The 23,816-nt window shown below is 44.6% G+C and overlaps 1 protein-coding gene across 2 annotated transcripts; it reads right to left on the bottom strand.

Moving 5' to 3' along the window:
• Positions 1-41: 41 nt before the first annotated feature.
• Positions 42-22,201, bottom strand: ZNF740 (zinc finger protein 740). 2 transcript variants are annotated; one of them, XM_043969269.1, is made up of 7 exons: positions 21,935-22,058; positions 18,745-19,088; positions 6,225-6,374; positions 5,722-5,808; positions 4,668-4,791; positions 4,132-4,250; positions 42-3,376 (listed from the first exon to the last, which is right to left on the bottom strand). In XM_043969269.1, the coding sequence occupies exons 2-7, from the start codon at positions 18,751-18,753 to the stop codon at positions 3,287-3,289; spliced, it is 579 nt and encodes a 192-aa protein (XP_043825204.1). In that variant the 5' UTR covers positions 18,754-19,088; positions 21,935-22,058; the 3' UTR covers positions 42-3,286. The 2 variants fall into 2 exon arrangements, with proteins under 2 accessions (XP_043825204.1, XP_043825203.1); XM_043969268.1 differs by lacking the exon at positions 18,745-19,088 and having other exon boundaries at positions 268-3,376; positions 21,935-22,201.
• Positions 22,202-23,816: the final 1,615 nt, after the last annotated feature.

Below are 23,816 nucleotides of genomic sequence, written 5' to 3'. Positions count from 1 at the left end.
TTCCCCACTGTTGACCTAGGAGTAGAGAGAAGCACCATGAACCAGGTGATGTTGCCTTTTAAGTACACACATAGGGGAGGCATGATAGGGTGGAAAAAGGGGCACAAGAGGGGATGCCCAATTCTGCTTCCCCAACTCATAGGGATAAAAGCAACCTGAAACGGACCCCTCCCCAGGAAAGGCAGACACTGTAGAAAACCCCCATTTTATTTAAATAGTCTAAATGTGTCACAAAGGAACGTACACTGCACTTTGAATGGTAAAAAGATACAAGTTTATAACATCTTATAAAAACTACCATTTAAAATTTCTTGTCCATCTGTTACTCCCTTCCCACCCCCCCAATAGCAAAATAAGTGTATTAAAAAAAAAGGGGGGGGGGAGGGTGAGAGGGTGAAGGGGATGACGAAAATAAAAGCTCCAAGGCCTGTGTAGGATGGTGGGAAGAGGGAGTTGGGGGCCAGGGAGACTGCTCCCCTCTGGCCACCAGGCCAAGGGGCATTATCAGTAGCTGAACAGCCGCTGTGGGCTGGTGAGGGGGTCTCTAGGACCCTCAGACGCTGGGGTGGATAAGACAGGAAGGCTAAGGGCTGGAGAAGATATGGGAATTTGGGTAAATGCTACATGGATGTAGCAACTCCCCTATAAACTGGCTCATCTCCCCTTCCTCCTAGCTGTAGTATCTGCAGCACAGAGAAGGGTGGGGAGGATTCAATCTAGGAGTCCTTGCGGTCTTCCGTGGTTTCTTCCATTAGGTGAGGCTCCTAGGCCTAGGTGGGCAGCAGCCCTCCCTCCCTCCTTCCAGCCACCCAGCCCTTCCTCTAAAGTCTTAGCACCCATTGCAACAGAATTAGCCACAGGCTTTCCCCTTCCATGCCAGTGATGGCTGGGAGCCGGCCTGGCCTGGTCCCTTATTATACACTCATTAGCTCCCTCCCATTCCTTCAGCTGCTCTAGCCAAAGCCAAAGAAGCAGTCTGACTTAGAACACCTCAGCACAGAACCCATTCACATGATTTCCCTCTCTCTCCCCCACCCCCATAAAAAACCCCTGACCCCCGCCATTAGCCTTACAAGACAAGGGGGTAGGGTGGGAAGAAGCCTTCCCAGTTTTTAAGAGCTGTCTGTGGTTTATCTTTCTAAATCCATCCTTGCTTCTCATGAAATTCCCCATTGTGGACATTTAAGGAAATCCTAGACCTGGGTGACCCTGGCTCACCTCCCTGACACCCAGGAAGCTGGCTGGCATTCATTAAGACTCCCCCTCCCAGGGATCATTCACTGCACAGGGGAGGGGGAATGGGTGTGAAATGAAAACTGGGAGGACTGAGCCAAGCCTCAGATACTGCCCACGCAGAATTGGAAAGCCAGGGGTCCCTTTCTGATGTCAAGTACTCCCCCTTCTTTTCTCTGGCCCCCTGTTGCCTGTACAGAGGGAGTGGCCCACGGGCTGCCACCATCTCCCCTGCTCACCAAGTTTAAGGACAAAAGGAACACAAACTCTTTCAGCCCTGCTCTTATCCAGTCCCACCTCCTCCTATCCTACCCTACTCACAACTTCCCCAGACTAAGATGGGAGGTAGGGACAGAGACACTGCTGCACCCCAAGGAGGATTCCTTACACCTTTTGCTTTAAGGGAAGGAGTGATTTCATTCCAAATTGCCTTTGTTCAAGAATCCCTAGCTCTCAGCTTAGGCCAGAAATACCAGAGCCCTCAGTCTGTTAAATAACAGAATCCTCAATATACAAATCTGCTAAAATCACTGAGATGCTACTCAGTTTCCCAAGGATCCTTTGGATTTGGGAGAGAAGAGGTGCTTGGCTCAATTTGCCATTACTGTATATTCTAAAACATCCACAGGTGTTGTGCGCACACATAAACACTCTGGGGCATGGAACAAGTGGACGTGGGACTTAGAGTACTGATTACAATGAAGTCCACATTAGCTCCATCAGTCATTGCAACTCGCTTCTCTGTGCCCCCCCCCACCCCCCAATCCCACATTCAGGGCCATGGAGGGTCATTAAGGAGGGAACAAGATCCTCTCATTCTTTCATTGTGAGGAAGCACCCATCTTTATCTCAATACAGTGATAGGACTTGGGTGGGTAGGTACAGGGGAAGAACACTGCCCTCCCCCTTTCAGGAGTGAGATAAGAGGCTGACTCCAGTTTCATTTACTTCTTCAGCAGGTTGTGACCCAACTCAAGTCTAATCCTGACACAGCAGCTAGCTGAACTTCTAAGAGGGCACAGTGCTGATCCACTTTTTGGCACCCAGAACTTCCAACCCATCCACTTTTATTTGAACTTCAGTGGCAATGGGGGAAGGCAATCAGAAAAGTAGGCTACGTGGAAGCTCCCCTCAAGATTTAGGCTCTCTAAGAAGAGGGGGTGATTCCCCAGGCCTCCTTCCATAGCTTCCTCCAAAAGGCACTTGAGCCAGCCCCATCAAGTATTTGTGTCACATACCGCTTTAACACACATGGGCACAACTCTTGCTACTACACTGGGGGAGAGGAGATACCTGTCCGCTCTTGTTTGTGTCCAACTGCCCCTGGCTCTCAGGGACCTCTTTCCAGAGCCCATGGTAAGCTCAGCTGCCGGCCATCTCTGCTCCCCACCTGCCTCAGAGAAGAAGGTGAGGTACAAGGGCATATAAACACTGAAGGCAAAATGCAACCAGAATGCCATCTGTGGGGGGATGACCAGGACAATCACAGTCCCTGCTTTGCCCTGGGGTGCCATGCCTTCATGTTATCTATGTCCACAGTTCATCTAGTGAAATCACTTTTGGATTAAATATATATGCATATATACACACACACACATATGCATATATATATGTATACACACAAACACACATCTATATGTACATATATACGTATACGTATACATATACATACACACCCATTCACACACACCCCCTTCCCAGTTTCCACTCCCATGTGGAGTTCATGGCTGTGTGATCCGCTGTTCTGTCTTGGTCCTGTATCTTGAGTCCCTTTCCATGGCTTAATCAAGGGTTCAGAGATTGGTCAACCCTCCCAGGAACTGCTGGAGAAACCCCTCCAGCCACCCAAATCTCAGATTATTTACAGGGCTGTGGCTCTGGTGCCCTGTCCCCTGATGTAGGTTAGGTCTCTGACTCTCCTGGTCCCCTCCTTCATGAAGAGAAGAAAGAAGAGGCATGTGGAGGTGTGGGAGGTGGTGGCACCATCAGAACCAGAGGGGGCAGCATCTTCAGCAAGCTCTTCTGATCCTTCCCACCACCCTGGGCCCCGTGCCTAGAGGGAAAACTGCCCATCAAGGGTTTTGGAGTGACACCCTTGGCACATCCGTTTGTGTCTGAGCAAACGATCTGTCCGGGAAAAGCTCTGAGAAGAGAAAAAGGAAAGGGTCAACACCTAAGAAAATGGAATGGCCGGCTGGGCCTAGTCTTTTCCAGACCCAGTCACTTCCATTCTTCCTCACCCGAGCCAAACCCTAATATCTGTGTTTTGGTAACACTGCACTTGGGATGTTGTCTAAGTCTGGGGATTGAAAGCTTCTATCATCCTGGGAAATGCTTGACAGCACATGCTCTGAATGACCTCCTCTACATCTTTCTCTAATACCACCTGAAGGTTCTGCACACAGGGACACAGCAGTTAAAATGACTTCTCTCCAGAAATGTCTCATGTGGGCTGCTAGGTGGTGCAGTGGATAGAGCACCAGCCCTGGATTCAGGAGGACCTGAGTTCAAAACCAGCCTCAGACACTTGACACTTACTAGCTGTGTGACCCTGGGCAAGTCACTTAACCCTCACTGCCCCCCCCCCCAAATGTCTCATGTAAGACTAGGCTAAAGGACAATGGGTATCACTACAACAAACACTGTTTTAGTGTTGACACTGGTCAGGACTCCTCTGGCATAAGACTAACTCTAAAAAGGCCTCATTTAGGTCACCCTGTGATGCTAATCCCATCAGAGGTGAGGGAAGTAGGAGGATGTCAGGGCTGAAGAGCCTAGCTTCTTAGAGCAAGTAGGGAACTCTGTGTTGAAATCAGTCCTGAGGAAGAGTAAGGTATATAGATGGTAAAGAGGAGTACGTGTTCATGGTGAGTGTAGAGAGTGAGGGTTAGGTGGTACCTGCTGACATCGTTCACACTGGTAGGGCTTCTCTCCACTATGCACACGCTTGTGGCGCTCCAGATGGTACTTCTGAATGAATCGCATATCACACACGTCACATTCAAATGGCTTCTCCCCTGGCCGAGGCAGAGAAAAGAAGGTAAATAATGGGCTCTTATCCCAGGTACCTTCCTGAGATCTATAGCCCCCCTTCCCTTTGCACTGGTTGCTTCACTCTGGCCCTCCTCAGTGAAACCTGAGAGGCTTCTGAGGGGAGTGGAGAGGTGGAAGACACTTCCACCAGAGACTCCTGGGCTCAGCTGTGAACTACATCCCAACCCTATGTCTTTAGGTATTCTTCCTCCCCTATTTCCAACCTCTTTTATAAAGTAGGGTACCTAGGGGTCTGGAGGACAGGAGAAGCTCTGAGACCTTGTTTTTACTTAACTCTTACAGGGGGTCTTCACAAACCCCCACACCCACCCAAACACAAGCCGCACTCCCTCATGTATGTTAGTGATTATTTTCTCTCCTGATACAGGCAGAAGGCTTACCTGTGTGAATGAGGATGTGCCTCTTGAGGTGATAACTACTTCTAAAGGCTCCAAAACACTGCTCACAAATAAAGTTTTTTTGGCTCTTTACTTGAAAAGAGCCATTCTGCTCCACAACCACCATCTGGGGGATGACAATCAGGCATGTTACCTCAGGAGGAGCTCCAGTGCCTGCCTGTTCCTAGAAAACCCTATTCTAGTGTAGTACCTCTAATGGTTGCTTGGCTTTCATTTCTTTCTGCTTATACTAAAGAGGATCTTTTTTCTTCATCACTGGGGTCAGGTCAATTCCAGTTTGGAGATGAGAGTGAAATGGTTTATCTTGCCAAATCTGGAACACTAGAGATGATCAGGGAAGAGTCAAGTCTGCATCTTTCCTAAGGAATCCCACATACCACCCCCTCCTCCTTCCTGTCTCGATTAACCCAGGTCAGAAACCAAGTAACAATAGTAGTAGCAACAACAATCCTTATACTTTAAAGAAGAATTTGAAGAAAGACTTCATATTCATTATCTAATTATACTTCCTAGCTAACCTTAATAACTCTGTTTTAAGGTTCACAAAACACTCTCCTCACAGCAACTGTGAGCCACGTTAAGTTTTTTTTTTTTTTTGAGGACAGGGGTCCTGGACCTCTGTAAAGATAACTTTTTGGTGTACAATCACTTTCTTCCTCTGCAGACTGGCAACCCTTCTGTGATTAATAGTGCAAGCATCACTGTCTCCATTTTACTGATTAAGAAACAAGCCCAGAGAGCTTACATAACTTGCCCCTTCATGACGACGAGTCAGGCCTCTAACTCAGGCTTTCTGACTCCAGGTCCAGTGTTTTTGCCACTCCACCCTGCTCCCTTGCTCAGAGGGCTGAAGTGCCTTGGTCTAGGGAGACCACCAATACATAGCAGTGTGGGGACCTGAAACCAGGTCTTACAAGTCTCACCTCGACCACCCAATGGTCTTGAGGTGATCTAGACTTCAGGGCATTGATTCTAGCAAAGACAGAAGGATTGAAGGGGGTCCCTCTACCCCAAGGAGGCCTGCCCCATTACCTGCCTTTTTAACTTTTTTTGGTGGAGGAGCCTCAGCTGTGGTGCTGTCATCTTTTCGGTTTCGTGACTTTTCTCCATCTTTTCGGTGACCCTTTTAAATACAAGATCATATTTAAAGCTTTGATCTACTCCACAAAGATAAAAACGGGCAAAGAGACAGGATAAGAAAAGAGGTTCTCACTATTTTCAGACCCACTATTAGCTCAAAAATGAGTCATATGAGATGGATTCCTCCCTCTTCCCAATCCCAAAGATCAGAGAGTGGGGCCTCAGTGGGAACCTTTGTTCTTATCTTCTCACAGCTCCTCAGGCTGTGGTCTCCAAAGGTTAGAGGCAGGGAAAAGCCCCTCCCTCCAATGTAAAAAAAAAGACCCATTTACCCAACCCCAGAACGATCAATGGGAGCTGGTGGCACCGAGAAAAGGAAGGGACATCTCCCTATCTGGCTGAACAAAAGCCCAGAGTTTTCTACAGAAAACCCAGGTCACTCAACTCGCAGTGCTGTACCTGGCCTGAGCACCTCAGCACCTCAGGGTTGCCCGTTCGCTCCCCGTTCTCTGCCTGTTTGCTGGCAATCTGGCTCAGCATCATCTTCTTGCTGGCTGCCGTGGGGACCAAACTCACACCTGCAAGGCCCTCACAGGCTAGAAGACTCGCCTAGATTGGGAGAAGAGAGGTCAGATGACTTGACAGGTTCAACTAATCTTGGCGATGTTCCCTCACCCACACAAGTGGTCCCCTGCTCTGCACAAGTCAAACTCTATTCCTCAACAGTGGCCTTCTTTCCCAACATCACCAAATACTAACTTTGCTTTCCTTTAAGCATAGCGATAAAGCTTACCATTCTTCCTGCCTGAGATGGATTCTGCTTTTCTTCAAGACATAATTACTCAGCTTCTTCTAATCCTTACTTGACGTTCCCCTTTCTGGAGCTCTTATTAAAATGCTTACTGATTGATCCCAATTGATCCTACCAGGAACCTGTCATTCTTTTACTCTGATGGGCTTGTTCCATATTGTTTGCTTTGAACACTGGTCTTTTGTTTTACTTGAAATAAAAGGGGCAGCCAGATGGTGAAGTGGTCAGAGCTCTGACTGTAGTCAGACAGAGTCCAAATATACTCAGCTGTGCTCACTCTGTTTGCCTCAGGTTTCTCATCTGTAAAATGGGTCCAATAACACCTAGCTCCCAGGGTCGTTGTGAGGATCAAAGGAGATAATTGTAAATTGTTTGGCTTAAATTAGTGCCTGGCACTAGCAAGAGCTCTATAAATGTCAGCTATCATTATTATAGAAGAAACTAAGGGGAATAATGGAGGTTGGGCCTACAGAGTGATGAACAGTGATTCCTTATTTGCCAATACTCTCTTTGAGAGGTTGGTCTGAAGCAGAGTTTAATCCTATTCAGAGTAGTTTTGAGAGATCTTGCTCAGCCCCTGAATCATCTCCAGTCTCAAAGATGTGGTGAGCAGGACCAAGCTTCAGATTTCAGCTGAAATGGAAGGGGAAAGGATTACAGGGGAAGAGATAACAGGGAATGAGAATTTTGCCCCAGCAATTGCCCTAAGAGGAGATCTGGTATCTTTGAGAACCTTCAGATCAGCAATAACTTAGGGACTGCTTTATTCCAGAATACATTAAGGTTCAAAGCACTTTCCGCGCAATACTGTGAAGTTGGCAGTGCAAATATTGTTACCTCCATCTGTCAGATGAAGACAGAGAGGCTAAATCACTTTCCTATGGTCTCTTCACTGTAAGTTCTGTGTCGTTTTTTGCTCTTTCACTTTATGGAAGAGAACAGATCTTGACCAAGGTTACATACACGTATCTAAGCTTGTTTGTCCAATGATGGGGTTAGAATAGATAATCTCCAATGTCCCTTCTGTTGTGACTATATTCAGTTTGAGCCCATTAACAAGTATTTATCTACTGTGCTATTATTTAGGAAGGAAAGGAATAATCATTTCTATGGCATCTTTTATAGGCTATGCACTATGCTAAGCACCTTATTCCTAGAAGAAGGGGCTATCACCCCCATTTTGCAGCTGAGAAACCGAGGCAAACAGGTTACATGACTTGCCCACAGGTCACACAACTGGTAAAGTATCTGAAACCAGATCTGAACTCAGATCTTCCCAAATCCAAGTCCAGCACTCTACCCACTGCTGCACCTCTGCTGATAGGTTTGTCCTATGTCTAATATTGAACTATTCAAAGGGAACCATCATCTTTTACTACTTCTTCCATATTATCTCACAGCATCCAAGGCACTTCCTTGCTCTGCCCAGTCTATATTATTGACCAATTTCTTCACAGGAAGAAACTTTGCTAAGTAGTAATTGATTCCAACTCATCTTCCTCCCATTTCCTCAGGTCCTGTATACATCTAGGTAATCTCAGTGGAATGAATACTCTCTACTGATGCATCTCAACTCCTCTCTAACTTAGATGATTTTTCAGAGTTGCTCTGGCCAAAAAAATTCATTACCCTGTAGCCAACATAGTGATGAGCTCCTCTGAATGGAGACAACAGACACAGAATCTATAATTCATTACCAGAGCTGTACAGTAGAACCCCCTAGAGTTTATACTGACATCATAACCAAATCAAAGTGACTTTATTGGAGCTGCAGATCCTCTATATATCTAAATATATGTGTATATATGAAAATGTGCTTTTTTCCAGACAACCATCTCGTTTTTCCCTTTAAACTGAGAGCTCCCCAGGCCTAGGATAATAACAAAGTGGGGATTTGAACATTGGCTATATGATGATTGTACTTAACCTAATGTCACCCATAAAGGTAGATATCTAGATATAATTTTCCACAATATAGTGTCATTCGCCAAATTAGGGGACTAAAAGTCATATGGTTTCTCAGCTAGCAGGTGGTGCAAAAGCAAGTTCTTTGCCCTTGTCTCCACCCAAACCTCCAAAATTGGCCAAAATAATAGCTAGTATTTACAAAGAATTTTAAGGTTTGCTAAGTGCTTTACAAATATTAACTCATTTTACCCCTTACAACTACTTTGTAAGGTAGGTATTTTTATTATCTTTCTCATTTTACAGAAAAAGAAATCAATTCAGGCAGAGGGTCAAGTGATTTGCCTAGGATCACACAGCGAGTGTCAGTGACTAGATTTGAACTGAGTTCTTCTTAACTCCATGTAAATTCAGTGCTCTACCCACTGTTGCCATCTAGGTAAAATAAATGCTTATTGGACACTCCTAAGTATGGAGTGAATAAATCCCTTTTTGAAGACTGAAAAGCTGTGTGAACCTCAAAATCATCCTAGTAGGGGAAATGTTATAACTGAGATATTTAGTATAAGAAACAGAAGCAGAACTAAGGGTGTTCTAGGACAGCATGGAAAGAGGAAGGCACCTGGATAGAGGTAGTTAAGGAAAAAACACATCCTGTAGGAATACTTGTTAAGCCTGGGGCAAGGGAGTTTTCCCCAAAGAGGGAAGAAAAGGGTGTTGGGAGCCTTCCTTCTTCTGGTATATATGCAGATGCCCTTTTCCTCTGTAAAGAGACCAAAGGCAGCAACAAGAACTAACTTGGGAACAATACGTTAAAGGAATCACGACTTCCTTGTAACTCTGAGGCTTTTATTCCATCGGAGGGTTAGCTCTCCACTTGGAGCCACCACTTGGATATTTCTCCATTTTTTTTTCTTTTTTGTGTTTTTTTGTTTAGTTTTGTGTTTTGTAGGGCAATGAGGTTTAAGTGACTTGCCCAGAGTCACACAGCTAGAAAGTGTGTCAAGTATCTTGAGGCCAAATTTGAACTCAGGTCCTCCTGAATCCAAGGCTGGTGCTTTATCCACTGCGCCATCTAGCTGCCCCCATATTCCTCCATTTTTGACCAACAAATGAGCAAACATTTATCACGTGCCCACTCTGTGGGCACAGAATATAATAGGAATAAAACAGCTCCAAGGAGTTTGTATTTTACTGGAGTAACATGGGGGCAGGGATGTGTGTATGTGTAAAGTATACACACTAAATATAATATAATATAATATAATATAATATAATATAATATAATATAATATAATATAATATAATATAATATAATATAATATAATATAATATAATATAAATAAAGACTGTATATGTGTATACAGATACGTCGACAATAAATACAAGACAGTTTAAGGAGGTAGGGAAAGAGTAGCTGAGGAACCAAGAGAAGATCCATGAAAAAGGGGGTGTAAGCAGGTAACCAGGGATTTAAAGAGATGAGGGGGGCAGCTAGATGGCTCAGTGGATAAAGCACCAGTCCTGGATTCAGGAGGACCTATGAGTTCAAATCCAGCTTCAGACACTTGACACTTACTAGTTGTGTGACCTTGGGCAAGTCACTTAACCCTCATTGCCCTGCAAAAAGAGAGAGAGAGAGAGAGAGGGAGAGAGAGATATGAGGGAACACATTACAGATGTGGGAACATGTTCATTTTGAAGGGACAGCAAGGTCAGTTTGGCTGGAACACTGAATGCATGAAAGGGAGTGATGATGTATAACAATGCTGGAAAGGTCAGCCAGGATCTGGTTGTCAAGGGTTTCAAAAGGTCAACAGAGAAGTGAACGTTTCGTCCTAGAGGTAATAAAGAGGCCCTGGAGTTTACTGATCAAGGGAGTGACATGGTCAGACCTCTGCTTAAGGAAAACAATCTGGCAGCCGTGTGGGAGGATGGATTGGAGTGAGTCTTGGGGGCAGTGAGATCAAACAGAAAGCTGCTGCTGTAGTCCAGGTGAGAGGTATGGAGGAGCTGAACTAAGTATTCACACAGTGAGACAGGGACAGATGAGAGAGGTGGTGGAGTTAGAGAAGGCCTGGAAACATTTCCTGAAGGTGAGATGGGAGCTGAATCTTGAAGGAAAGCAGGGACAGAGTCAAGGAGGGGGAGCATTCCAGGCATGGAGGAGAGCCACTGAAAAGGCACTGATTCCCGACATGGAGTGTTGTATTCAAGCACCATCAAGCAGGCAGCAATCCAGCAAGTTGTTGGACTGGAGGCAAGCCAAGTCAATCAACAGTCAGTCAACAAACACTTAAGTACCGAGTATGCGTAAGTACAGAATTGTGCTGAGTGCTGGGAATCCCCAAAAGGACAAAATCAACCCTCCCTTAAAGGTGGGGAAGGCAGAAGGGGCCAGATGGATAAGGGCATTAGGGGGAGCCGCTGGAGCTGACAGGGTAGGAGGAGAGGAGGCCCTCTGGGAAGGCCACTTTGGCAGCTCAGATGAGCAAGAGGCAGGCAGCCTCATCAGAGGGCTGCTGCCGCAGCAGCTGCTCCATGTTCCAGGGCCTGTGTCTGGGAGGCGGCTAGTCAAGGGGAGAGAAGGAAACATAAGGCAGAGACGCTGTGAAGGTAGAGACAAGACTTGGCACCAATGTGGATGTGGCGGATGAGGACACCAAGGTGACCAGAATCAATACAATTTATTACTGTAACAGAGAAGTCATAGTAATAAGGAAGATGGGAAGGGGGCTTGGGAGGAAAGAGAACGAGTTCTGTTCTGGATGTGTTAGTTTGAGATGTCTATGGGAGATCCAGAAGTACAACAGGATGTGAGACTGGAGGTCGGGAGAGAGTTTGGGGCTAGATAAAGAGATCCAGAATCTGTATGGAGATGACAATTGAATGTGTGGGAGCTGATATGGTCAACAAGTGAGTTAGGTAGTAGAGCAATGTTTTTCTGTGCAGCAAACACCAAATTTGATAAAAGGAAACTTATGTGGTTTGTTAATAGGCATTAAAATAATATGTTTTAATAGAGGAGTTCTGCCAAAGTTGATTTTACCACACTGTGAAAAAGTCTGAGAATCATATATAAAAAAGAAAGAGAGAAGCGTTCAGGAAAGAACTTTGGAAAACATCTGTTAATGGGTATAACCTGGAAGATCCATTAAAAGAAATCAAGAAGTAGCCATCAGATAGGGAGGAGGAGAGGAGAATCAACAAGGAAGGGATCAACAAGAGTATGTAACAATGTCAAAAGTTTCGGAGGTCAAGAAGGATGAGGATCTAAAAGAAGCCACTGGAGTTGGCAATTAATAGATCACTGGTGACTTTGAAAAGAGCAGTTTCAGTTGAATGATGAGATCAAAAGCCAGACTGCAGAGGGTTTAGAAGTTTGTAAGAAAGGGAGAAGAGAGGAAGTAAAGGCATGATTGTAGACAGCTTTTTTTTTTGTGGCAGGGCAATGAGGGTTAAGTGACTTGCCCAGGATCACACAGCTAATAAGTGTCAAGTGTCTGAGGCTGGATTTGAACTCTGGTCCTCCTGAATCCAGGGCCAGTGCTTTATCCACTGTGCCACCTAGCTGTGCCCCGCAACAGCTTTTTAAAGGTGCTTATCCAAGAAAAGGAGGGGCAGCTAGGTGGCACAGTGGATAGAGCACTGGCTCTGAAATTGGGAGGACCTGAGTTCAAATCTCACTTCAGACACTTACTAGCTATGTGATCCTGGGCAAATCACTTTACCCCAATTGCTTTAAACATCCGGGGCCATCTCTAGTTGTCCTGATATCTATCTTGCCACCTGACTCAGATGGCTCTGGAGTAGAGTGAAGTTGGTGACCTTGCATAGATAGCCTCCCTCACTTAAATCCAATTCACTACAAGTCATGACATCACTTTCCAATGTCATGGTCCTCTTCAGGAACAAAGGACAAAGAATAGCCAAGAAAGGGAGGAAAGAAATAGGATCTTATCCAAGAATTCCAAAGAACTCATGATGGAAAAGGTTCTCCACATCCAGAAAAAAGAACTGTGGATTCTGAATGCAAATTGAACCATATTGTTTCTACTTTTGTTTTTTCTTTTTGAGGTTTTTCTCTTTATTCTGATTCTTCTTTCACAACATGACTAATGAAGAAATATGTTTAATGTGGATTGTACATAATAACCTTTATCAGATTGCTTTCTGTTTAACAAATGTTGAAAACTATCATGTTAACTGGAAAATAATACTTTTATGATTAAAAAAAGAAATAGGATCACAGCTAGCTGGGATGGATTCAAGTGAAGGCATTGTTTTGGGAGGCAGGGTCCTCCTTTGAGCAGGTGGTGTGAAGGGACACGATGAAAGGTTTGAGGAGAGATGAAAAGGTTTTAAAGCAACACAAGGAGAATAATTAGTGACAAAGAGCACCTTGGAAGACATGTTGTCAATTTAATCATACACTCTCGTCCTTAAGAGGCTGAAAAATGACAGTCCTCTTTGAAACTGTTGGTGTAAAGCTGCAGTAGTCGTCCCATCTTGTCAACAAGGATGGTGTATGCCTAAGTGCCCATTGTGTAGGCTATAGTGGGCCAACTAGGTGCAGAGTGGTCAAGAAGAAAAGAGGGGAACAGTATTTGTTGTCTTCACAGTATATACCTGTACATTCCTGGAGGGGAGAGACTCTTTTAACCTTTTTTTGTGTTTTCCTTGTGCTTAGCATAGGGTCTGAACAAAAGTTTTTTGATTGATTAGGAGGGAGATATAATTAGAATAAGTATTAGGCTGGGGCATGGGGGTGGATTATGAAAATGTGGTTCTCCTGTAAACCACCTAGAAGTTAAAATGGAAATTGGAACCATATGTATATATGTATAGATATTGTGGTGTATATATCTATCTCTTAAAAGAGCCTTCCTGGGGCCACCTAGGTGACGCAGTGGATAGAGCACTGGCCCTGGATTCAGGAGGACCTGAGTTCAAATCCAGTCTGACCCTTGACACTTACTAGCTGTGTGACCCTGGGCAAGTCACTTAACCCTCATTGCCCCCCCCCCCATAAGATGGCAAGTTGCAGGGAAGATGCTAGCCTGTATGGGTAGATGGAGTTTCCTCATGCTAACGAAATTACAGGCATCCATTCCCTAACCCTATCCTATTTCAATCACAATTTCAAAATTATTGCTATCTTTTGTTTTTGTACTGCCTTCATTACCAAAAATGTCCCTCCCACAGCAAGAGTGACATCCCCTATTAAAAAGAGGGAGGAAAAGAAAATGTAGCTCATCAAAACTAAACAATGCAGATTTAATCTGACAGTATGCAGTACTGCCCAGCCCTGCAAAGACTGACTCATTTACTCTGAAAGATTTTATTGTTCAATGTTAAATCTGCGTGTATGTGTATGTCTCTGTATGTACAAGTATGTGTGTGAGTCTACCGTTTAAACTTGTGCATGCTGGTTTATTAGATATTAATTTGTTTTGGCAGAGTATTATCTTTAAAAAAAAAAGACAGGGAAGGGAGTGAATTTAAGGAGTTAGAAACTGTTTCAGACTCTTCTAACTCTTTACAGTAGGAAAAAGAAAACAGGGTGCAGTGGGGAGCCCTTCAGGAAATCCTAGTACTCTAGAGTTAGAATGAAAAAGAGGAGTGACTATATCTTGGAATAAGGAATGAAATTGCTTCTCTGGCTTTGGTTAGTAGTAAACTGGATTTTGGATTATAAAATTTGAACAATTTCTGGCCAGAGAAAAATTGTTTCACTGCCTAAGTCTACTATGGTAAAAGCTATATGAATATGATCAGTTTGTGCAATGATAACAAGGTTTTTTCTACATAAAGGGTTTCTCTTTACAGGAGATCCCAGGGTATCTATTGGCAGGGGTGGGAGGGTCGGTGGGAATGAGAGTTAAGTGACTTGCCCAGGGTCACACAGCTAGTAAGTATCTAGTCTGGGTTCACATTTGAACTCAGGTCCTCCTGAATCCAGCGCTGGTGCTTTATCCACTGCACCACCTAGTGGCCCCCGGGGTATCCATATTTTACATTTTACTTTGATCAACTAGAATTCTATATAGATTTAATCCAGTGAAATTATGAACTTGGACAACTTTAAAGCCTAACTGGATATAAAGCTAAAAGGATTTTAATTCAACTAATTCATTATTTAGGACCATATCTGGTTTTCCCATTTTGGAATGAAAATATCTAGAATAAAGCAGAAACAGTGCTGGACAGTCAGGTGAGACCTGAATTCAAGTTCTGTTGACAGTGATTAACTATAACCTCCTCGAGAGGATCAGTGAGTCTCAGTTTTCTTATTTATAAAAGTGGGCTAGGATTTTCCTGTACTACCTAGCTGACGAAGTATTACTAAGAAGTGCTTTATAACTCCTAATGTGCCATGTAAACGTGAATTATTCTCACCATCAGTGGCATATAGGATTGTTGTTATCATGGAAGGAGTTTGGTGGCAATGGGATCTAACATGCAGGTTCTGAAAAAGGAATTTAATGCTATTCTCACCGACAGGCTTAAGGAAATCAAGATGTGGCTCTATTGTGAGAACAGGTGTACTGTACTTCATCTGTGTAAATGATATAGACACACAGAAGGCAATTATGCTTACAGACAACCAATTGATCAACAAGTATTTACTGAGCATCTACTCTAAGTTTAATTATATCATTAGAGCTGAAAATTAGTGGGCTGTGGCAACAGTGGATGGGCATGAATTCTGACATTACTCAGAGTACTCACGAGGGGTTTTTCTAGAATCTTTAACTTTTTTTTGTGGCAGGAACCCCTCTGGTAGTCGGGTGAAATCTATAGACCCCTTCTCAGAATATTTTTAAATGCTTAAAACATATAGGATTACAAAGGAAATAATAACATTAAAATGGTTATCTAAATTAAAAGAAAAACACACGAGTTCTCAAATTCCAAGTTAAGAACCCTTGATCTAGAGCAGGGCTTCTTAAATTTTTCTCACTCACAACTACTTTCCACCCAGAAATTTTTATGTGACTGCAGGTATATAGGTAGACATAACCTTTGAGTGTTGCCAAATTTTTCAAGGCCCCCACATTCAGTTATGAGACCCCCATATGGGGTCACAACCCACATTTTAAGAAGCTTTGATCTAGAGATTTATCAATAGGCTGGGACTTTGCCAGCTGTTTCTGAGACTCAGGAACCATTATGAAGAACACACTGACTTCTGAATAACAAGAAAGTGTTACCATTCTATTATCTTTTTCATTTCCCATCTTATGCTGCTTGGTTATGATTATGATTTCTGTACTTGGTGTTTGTGACTGTTGAAATTGTTTATACCCAATGTCCAACTTGACGTGAGATCTGGTTTGCCACAGTACATAAATAAGAGGTGTTTGACAGGTAATATGCGGGGAAGGCAGGAATGGGCAAATAGGAGAATAAGAAAAACTAATAAGCTCTGCATTTCTGCCTATGTTTCCTTGTCCTAATTATTACTGTTACTTTATTTTGATGCAATTTTTGACATGGTTATGGTTATTACTAGGAAATTATTGATTGATGCTGCTAACATCTAAGATTCTCTTGGTCCATTTTTTTTCATTTATTAATCACAATAGACATTTTTAGATAGTACTTTAGAGTTTGGTACAAATTAACTCTGGAATCTGACAAGGAAGGGGTCATGACTCATGTGTGACCCTCTGTCCATGTCAGAGGTGTGCTTTAAACTTAGGCCCTGTTGACTCCAAGGTCAGCCCAAGATCAAGACAACTCTGACAAGTTAGTAGAGGGAAGCCTATCATATAAGAATGACTTCACCCAGAGTGGACAACACATATGAATACAAATCTTTACAGAGAACACACTAAATTTTAAGGGACAGAAAAAGGGTAAAAGGATAATTATATGTTGGTTTTAGTAGTAACTGGTTTAGGTTGTTGCTGTTCAGTCATTTCAGACATTTCCAACTTTGAGAACCCATTGGGGGTTTTCTTGGCAAAGATACTGGAGTGGTTTGCCATTTCCTTCTCTAGCTCATTTTACAGATAAGGAAACTGAGGCAAACAGGGTCATACAGCTATTAAGTATCTAAAGCCAAAGTTGAACTCAGGAAGATGAGTCTTTCTGACTCTAAGCTCAGTGCTCTATCCACTCCACCAGCCAGCTGCCCAAATTAGTTTAAGAGCAAGGGATAATTAGAAGAGAGGTCATTGGACGAAAAGACAAGACTGCTTTAAGACTTGCCCCTAGTGTTCAACTATAGTCACAGTAAAGTTTGGAGCAGGAACATTAAGAGTGGCCTTGAGGGAGCAGCTAGATGGCACAGTGGATAGAGCACCAGCCCTGGATTCAGGAGGACCTGAGTTCAAATCCGGCCTCAGACACTTAACACTTACTAGCTGTGTGACCCTGGGCAAGTCACTTAACCCCAATTGCCTCACTAAAAAAAAAAAGAAAGAAAGAAAGAGTGGCCTTGAAGGGCTGCTAGGTGGTACAGTGGATAGAGCACTGACCCTGGGATCAGGAGGATCTGAGTTCAAATCTAGCCTCATACACTTGGCACTTACTAGCTACATGACCCTGGGTAAGTCACTTAATGTGGATTGCGGGGGGGGGGGGGGGCAGAGAAAAAAGAAAACATTGAGTCAGGTCTAGTTCAAGAAAGGAAGGAAGCATTAAATTCAACTGTGGCTTCTACATGCCAGCAGGCATATTAATGACCTGAGTCAAAGTAGGAGGTAGAGGATTGAGGGCTGCTGAGAATTAAGCTGCTGTTTTCCTAGAAACTAAGCAATAATAGTAGTGAAGCATTCACTAGGAAAGATTCAGCACTGTAAACAATTTTCTTCTCCCTGAATGTGTGCTTATAACAACTTCATCAGCATATCCCTTAGATTATATGCCTTTCAGGGTAAACTATGGCTGCAAGGATTTGAACACCTAAGAGATAGAAGAGACCCTGGTGGTCAGTGGATAAATGGGTAATCAGAAATACTCTCTCAGGCTAGCAGGAGTACTTATTAGTGACTAAGTAAGCTACACTATTAGTAAAGGCTTCCAAAGACCCTTGTTTCTTATTTTTTAGAAGGTTGAAGAGTATAAATGGGGTCCAACTACTTCCCTAAAGAAGGCACACGAGAAACTAGAACTGTCTAGACAATCTTAAGGATTCTTCTTCTTCATCAAAGGGGATGGGTTAAAGAGATGCTAAAATTGCCAGGGTCCTCCTTCTTGTAGTAAATGGAAATCCATATTGCTGGAAAGTAAAGAAAATTCTTACCTAGTAAGAGCAGGGACAGGTGGCTTAAGCAGGCTGCTCTTTGAGGGCTGAAGTATATACCTCCCTTCAGCCCCTGCACACAGCCTGGCCAGTAGAGTGTGTCGTAAGGAAAAGTCAGTTAGTTGAGAGTATATCCTTTCCCAAGTCTTCTTTGCTTGCAAAGCCTATTTAAAACTACACTCCCTTCCTGAAAGCATTCCCTTACTGATGTCATTAAGCTGTTTCCAACAATGCCAGTTGACAATTACATTGGCTCTTTACATGTTCACCTCACTTATCTTCACTACAATCCTATGAAATAGATACTACTGGTATTTGTTATGGTCATTCTCATTTTACAGATAAAGAAACTGAGGCTTAGAGAGCTTGCTGAAGGTCTTACAGTGAGTTAGTATCTGAGGAAGTATATACAATTCTCTTATACCCAAGTCTGGTGTTCTTTCCACTCACCCGCCATAATTCCTTGATCATACTTTTTACTCCCCTTGGAGGTGAGCACTCAATTTACAACTTATCTTCACTTACCTATGTGTTGCTTTCTAAGCATCACATCTGTGACTGGGGTACATGCTTTATTTGGTTTGTTTGACTGGGAGCTCAGTGAAGGTAAAGACTATAGATTGCCTCTCTTCCTTTCTCTAGGCCAGCATTTCCCAATTTCTAGCCACAATTCCATGGCAAATTTTTGCTTGGATTGTAGAAAAAGCTTTACAAAGTCCTTTATGTTTAAAAAAATTTTTGTAACTTAAAAAAATGGACCCCTTCTCACCCTTCCCATCCCCATCCTCTAAGGCACCTCCAACCTCAGAGTTGAGGCTGCAGAGAGCTGGACAGTCTTCAGGAGAAAATGTAGATATTTTAGCAGTCCAAAGTATAGTTTTGGTGGGGTAATATTTCTCTAGTTCTCCCCTTGTGCCCAGCACAGCACGTGGCTCATCAATATAAGAAGACTGAGACCACAGCACAGAGCCTACAGTCTGGTGTGGCATAGATTTAAGAGACTGCCTTACCTGAGCCATGTCTCCCACTTCACTTAACAGGATCCAACAGTTCAAGAGTTTCTTACTCCTTTGGTTAGTGTAGATTCAGAGGAAACTATCAACATTTCACTGTAGCCGCCTCATGCCATGTCCTCTGTATGCCCTTGCTGCCATACTGAGAGGCCTTTGGCTGCCGCTGGAACTCAGCGCCCTCCAAAGAGAAGATGATGTCCCAACAATTGGGCTCTTTAACCTCAGTAGTAGTTTTCTGATGGGTTCCTGCCCGTTCTCAGAGTAGCATAAAGACCTGCCCGTCTTCTGTGTCTAGCTCAAGTCTCTGGAGGTAGCTCTGAATCTGTTTCAGAAACCTGAAACTAGAAAGTGAGATGGGGGTTACTGAGATCCAGCTGCTGAGAAACAGACAAGGGTATTATGGGATGGAATTATTTTGAGTTGTTCTAGGAAGCTTACACAGAGGAGTCATAGTAAGTTGGGCATACATAGATCATTAGAGCTAAAAGGGATGTTAGAAGTCATCTAATCCAACTTCTTTATTTTATAGATCAGGAAACTAAGGAACAGAGAGATCACCTGTCCAAGACACAATTAAATGTTAACCACAAGTTAACTCCCAGCAAATCAGTTAACAAACATTTATTAAAGCCCCTAACATACACCAGGCATTGTTCTGGGTGCTAGGAACATAAAGATAAAAAAGTTTCTGCCCTTAAGAAGCAGAGACAATCATGGGTAATAACATATAAGTAGATAGAAAGTTAAAAAAAAAAGTAGATAGAAAGTAAGCAGAAAATAATTTTTTAGGAGGGAATGAGCCACAGCTGATTGAGGTATTTATGAAAGCTTTCTTGTAGGAGGCAGCATGTGAGCTGAATACTGAAGGATGCTGGGAAGTTTTACAAAGAGGAGGTGAAAAGGGAGAGAATTTCGGGTCTGGGGGACAGTCTGTGCAAGGGCATCAGAAGATGGATGTTATATGTGAGGAACAGCAAATAGGTCCATTTGGCCTGCCTGGAGAGTGCACAGAGAGGAGTAAGGAATAGTCAAGTCTGGAGAGGTGGTCTGGAGCCAGACTGGGAAGGGTTTAAATGCCAGACAGAGGAGTCTACATTTTATCCTAGAAGCAAAAGGGAGCCAGTGGAGTAGGATTTCTTGACCAGGGTCCATGGAAAAGGACCAGGGGGGAATCTGTGAACTTGGAAAAGAATTAAAACTTTGTTTCCATACAGTTGGTTTCCTTTGTAATACTCCGTTTAATTTATGCATTCGATATTGTCATGAGGAGTCAAGGGGCTTCACCAAAGGGATCCATAGCACAAAAAAGATTATAAACTCCTATACTGGAGTGTTTTGAGCAAGGATGTTAGAGTCAGACCTGTGCTTAGGACCATCACTTTGATGAAAGTTTGAAGGATGGATTGGAGAAGGGAGGGACCAGAGTGCAATCTATGGGGAGGATATTGTAGTAATTCAAGGTGATATGGGTATGAACTACCCTGGTGGCCGTATTAGTGGAGAGACAGGGTTAGGAGTAAGAAACGCAATGGGAGCAGAATCCACAAGACTTGGCAACTGATTGGAGATGACTCTGAAGTCATTTAACCTGCATGACAAAAATGGGACAGTTAAGAAGAGGGTCAGGGAGAGGGGAATAATAGATGAAATCTATTTTGGACATACGACCATAGAGCTAGAGATGGAAAGGACCTCAAAGGCTCTTCACTTTACAGATTTGAATTAACAAACAGGTCTAGGGAGATTAAGTGATTTTTCCAATTTCACTAGAAATCAAGATGAGCATATGAATGGATGGATGGATATGTAAATTTCGGAAGATAAATGAATTCAAGGAAGCCAGTTAAGACTTTAAGTAGGGAGAGAAGAATGTGGGAGTGATCAAACAGGTAAGAAGGATCCCCCAAACCTAAAGTATCCAGAAAAAAAGCAGTTAAAGTTAAATGCTACAGACAGTGCAAGAAGAAAGAGGATTGAAAAAGTTCAAAGGATTTGGCAATTCGGTAGTCACAGGTGCCTTTCTTTGGAAAGAGCAACTTCAGTGGAGGGATGAGGCCAAGAAGCCATGTTGCAAGGGGCTGAAAAGAGACAGGAGAGGAAGTAGAGATACAACAGTCCCTGGTTTTTCCTACAAGTCTGGTGGTGAAGAGGAAGAAAAACTTGGACATAGTTTTTGTATGGTCTACAATTTTTCTTAAGGACTTGGGCAGTGGCGTGGGACGAGAACTCATGCTCCCTCCTCTACTCCACACTGTATCTATCACCCCCTACTTTAGTTTGAAAATTACTCGTTGGAGGCCCGGGAACAGTTAATTCCATCCTCTCCATCTGACAGATACCGAGGGAAGGGACTTGACAGAGGACCCCCAGCTAGCTAAGGACGTGCGAGGCCGCAGGGGCTCATCCCCCTTAACCCTCTCCGCGGGTCGGAAGGGAGAGTGGGCAGCAATGACGTTAACCCCTTCCTCTCGGAAACGAACAATGCCCTGGCGGCAGGGAAGGCCGGTCCCCCGGGAAAAGGTGCACGGTCCGGCGTCTCGCACACAAAGCAGCAGGGGGAGGTGGAGAAAGGGGGACGGACAGACCCGGGGAGGTTTGGAGAGGCCCCTGCAGCGGCTGCTGCGCCCGAGCAAAGTTTCTGGGAAGCGCCGGCAGGCAGGCGAGCAGACGGGCAGGCGGGCAAGCAGTCGGGCGGAAGTGGGACGAGGCCCGCAGGCCGGGCCACACGTGGGTGCAGGCTCCGGGCCGGGCCGCGGGGGGGGACGGAAGGGGGAGGGGGTTGCGGTGACGCCACGGGCAGCCAGAGCTCCCCGAGGTAGGCGGACGGCGCGCTAAGGACGGGCGCGGGGCCGCGAGAGCGCCGAACGCCGAGGGAGGAGAGCGGCCGAGCTGCGTGCTCGCGCCCGGGTTTCCCTTCAGCCCCCCGCCCCCCCGGCCCGGAGACGAGGCCGAGAGCGCGCGCGCGCTCGGGCAGGATTGGCCGGGCCCCGGGCCGGGGGTGTAGGGTGTCGGGAGGGGGTGGGGAGACAGGAGTGCGCGCGCGCGCTGCCGCCCGCTGCTACTGCTGCTCCTCCTCCTCCCCCGCCTGCCTCGCACGCGCCCGCGCTTCTCCCCCGCGGCCTGCGAAGGGGCCTGAGGCGCAGTCGTCTGCCTGGGCCGCGCTTTGCTCCCCGGGACGGGCTCTTACCTGCCGGGCGCAGCCTCCAGCAGTGTTCCCGTACGGGAGAACCCCTCCCCCAGTGCTCACTCTCCGGTGCCAGCCCCGCCGCTGCCGTTGCCCCCGCAGGGACCGAGGCAAGTTTACAAACACCAGCCCGGGGCCCGCTTCCCCGGAAGCACTTTCCCCCTCCCCCTCGTCCTCTCCGCCGAGCGGTGGCATCCACTTCCGGGCCCAGCCGACTCGGGTAGGAGAGAGAAAGCGGGAGGGAAAGAAAGCTGTAGGACTGGAGGTGCAGCCTGGGAGGCGGGGCTAATAGAGTCAGGGCGGGAGCGCACATGCGCAGAGGAAAAGGGAGTCCTATCCCGGCAGCCATCTTGGTAGAGGGCAGCTGGGTGGGTCACGTGGACAGCAGAGAGGGCGGGGCGGGGCCCGGCCCGGGGAGTTGACGACAAAAATGGGTAGCCTATAGGGGCTGTAAGGGTTGTTGGGAAGCAGTTCTAGAATCTATCTGATCATTCTCTCTGCATACAAAATTCTGTTCTGCTAAGTTTTTCCTGATAATTCCTCTCCTGGAATCCTTCATTGTGCATTACGATAGCTGGCATCTAGCATTTAAACACAGAGCTGCCTTTCCCCCCAAGTCTCAGAGTTGAGGCTGGATGACCACTGGTCTGAATGTTGTATGTAGAGGGAATTCCTGGTTACACAGTGAGACTGGACAACCTTCAGTGTCCCTTTCGGCTCTAAGATCCTGTGACCAATTCTTGTTTCCCCTGTGCTCTTGAAGCATAAGACCTAGGGTTGCTTAACTTGTGAACTTGTTTGATTAGTATTTCCATAACGATTTCAATATGATTGTTTTTCTTTTTAATATTTTATTTTGTGACTTTGAAAACATTTTTCTAATGCAGTCCATCTACAGAGAGAAAATTGATGGTGTCTGAATACAGATTGAAGCATAATTTTAAAATTTTTTTTGTTTGTTAGTTCCTTTATCTGAAGTTTTGTTTTTATGTTTTCTCTCACAACCTAACTAATGTGGAGATGTTTTGCATGACTGCTCATGTGTAGCTTATATTGAATTGCTTGAGTTCTTGGAGGGGAGGTAGAGAATTTGGAACACAAAGTTTAAAAAAAAATTTGATGTCAAAATTTGCATTTACATGTAATTTGGGAAAATAAAACTTAATGGGAGAATGAAAACATTTTTCTGAGAAGGGGTCCCTATGATGTGGGATGGAATTTAGGGTCAAATTGATTGTCCCACCAAATGATGTGGGATAGAATTTGGGGTCAAATTGATTGTGAGTTGTCCCAAAAGAATTACAAGACTCAGTGACTCAGTTTACCAAGTTTTATTGCAATGTTGTGAGTGATCACAGGGAGAGAATCAGAAAAGTGGAAAGGTATCTCTCAAATAGTGAAAGGAAAGACAGTTATATTTATAGTATGGATAAATTGATGATCAGTCTCATTATAATAATCTCCACCTTGGGGAGGTACAAGGGAGGGCCTGTCCGCATTATAATATTCTCCACCTAGGGGTGTTTCAGGGGAGGGCTTATCCTAATTTGGAGTTTCTGGGGTCCTAAGCCAACCCCTGAGGCGGGTACCTTTTTCAGTGGAGGTGTGTTTTGGGGGTTTACATGTCATAAGGCGAATCTAGGGACAAATTTGGCCTTTTCTGCCCATGTCTCTTTCTGATTCCCATGGCTAGTTTCAAAATATAATCATTTTTCATTAGAATTTCTATAGGTTGTCTTTTTCCTTTATTGTTATTTTGACCCGACCCGTTTTTATGGGTACTGATCACTGTGGGTACAAGAATCTGGTAAGTTATCCATTAACTGGGGTCTAACTCCCTTTTGGAGCTAATATCTGAATTAGAGCTTGGATCTTAGGTTTTTCT

The sequence above is a fragment of the Dromiciops gliroides genome, chromosome 5, assembly GCF_019393635.1.
Source record: "Dromiciops gliroides isolate mDroGli1 chromosome 5, mDroGli1.pri, whole genome shotgun sequence".
NCBI classification, from domain to species: Eukaryota; Metazoa; Chordata; class Mammalia; order Microbiotheria; family Microbiotheriidae; genus Dromiciops; species Dromiciops gliroides.
This window is presented reverse-complemented; position numbering and strand designations above follow the sequence as displayed.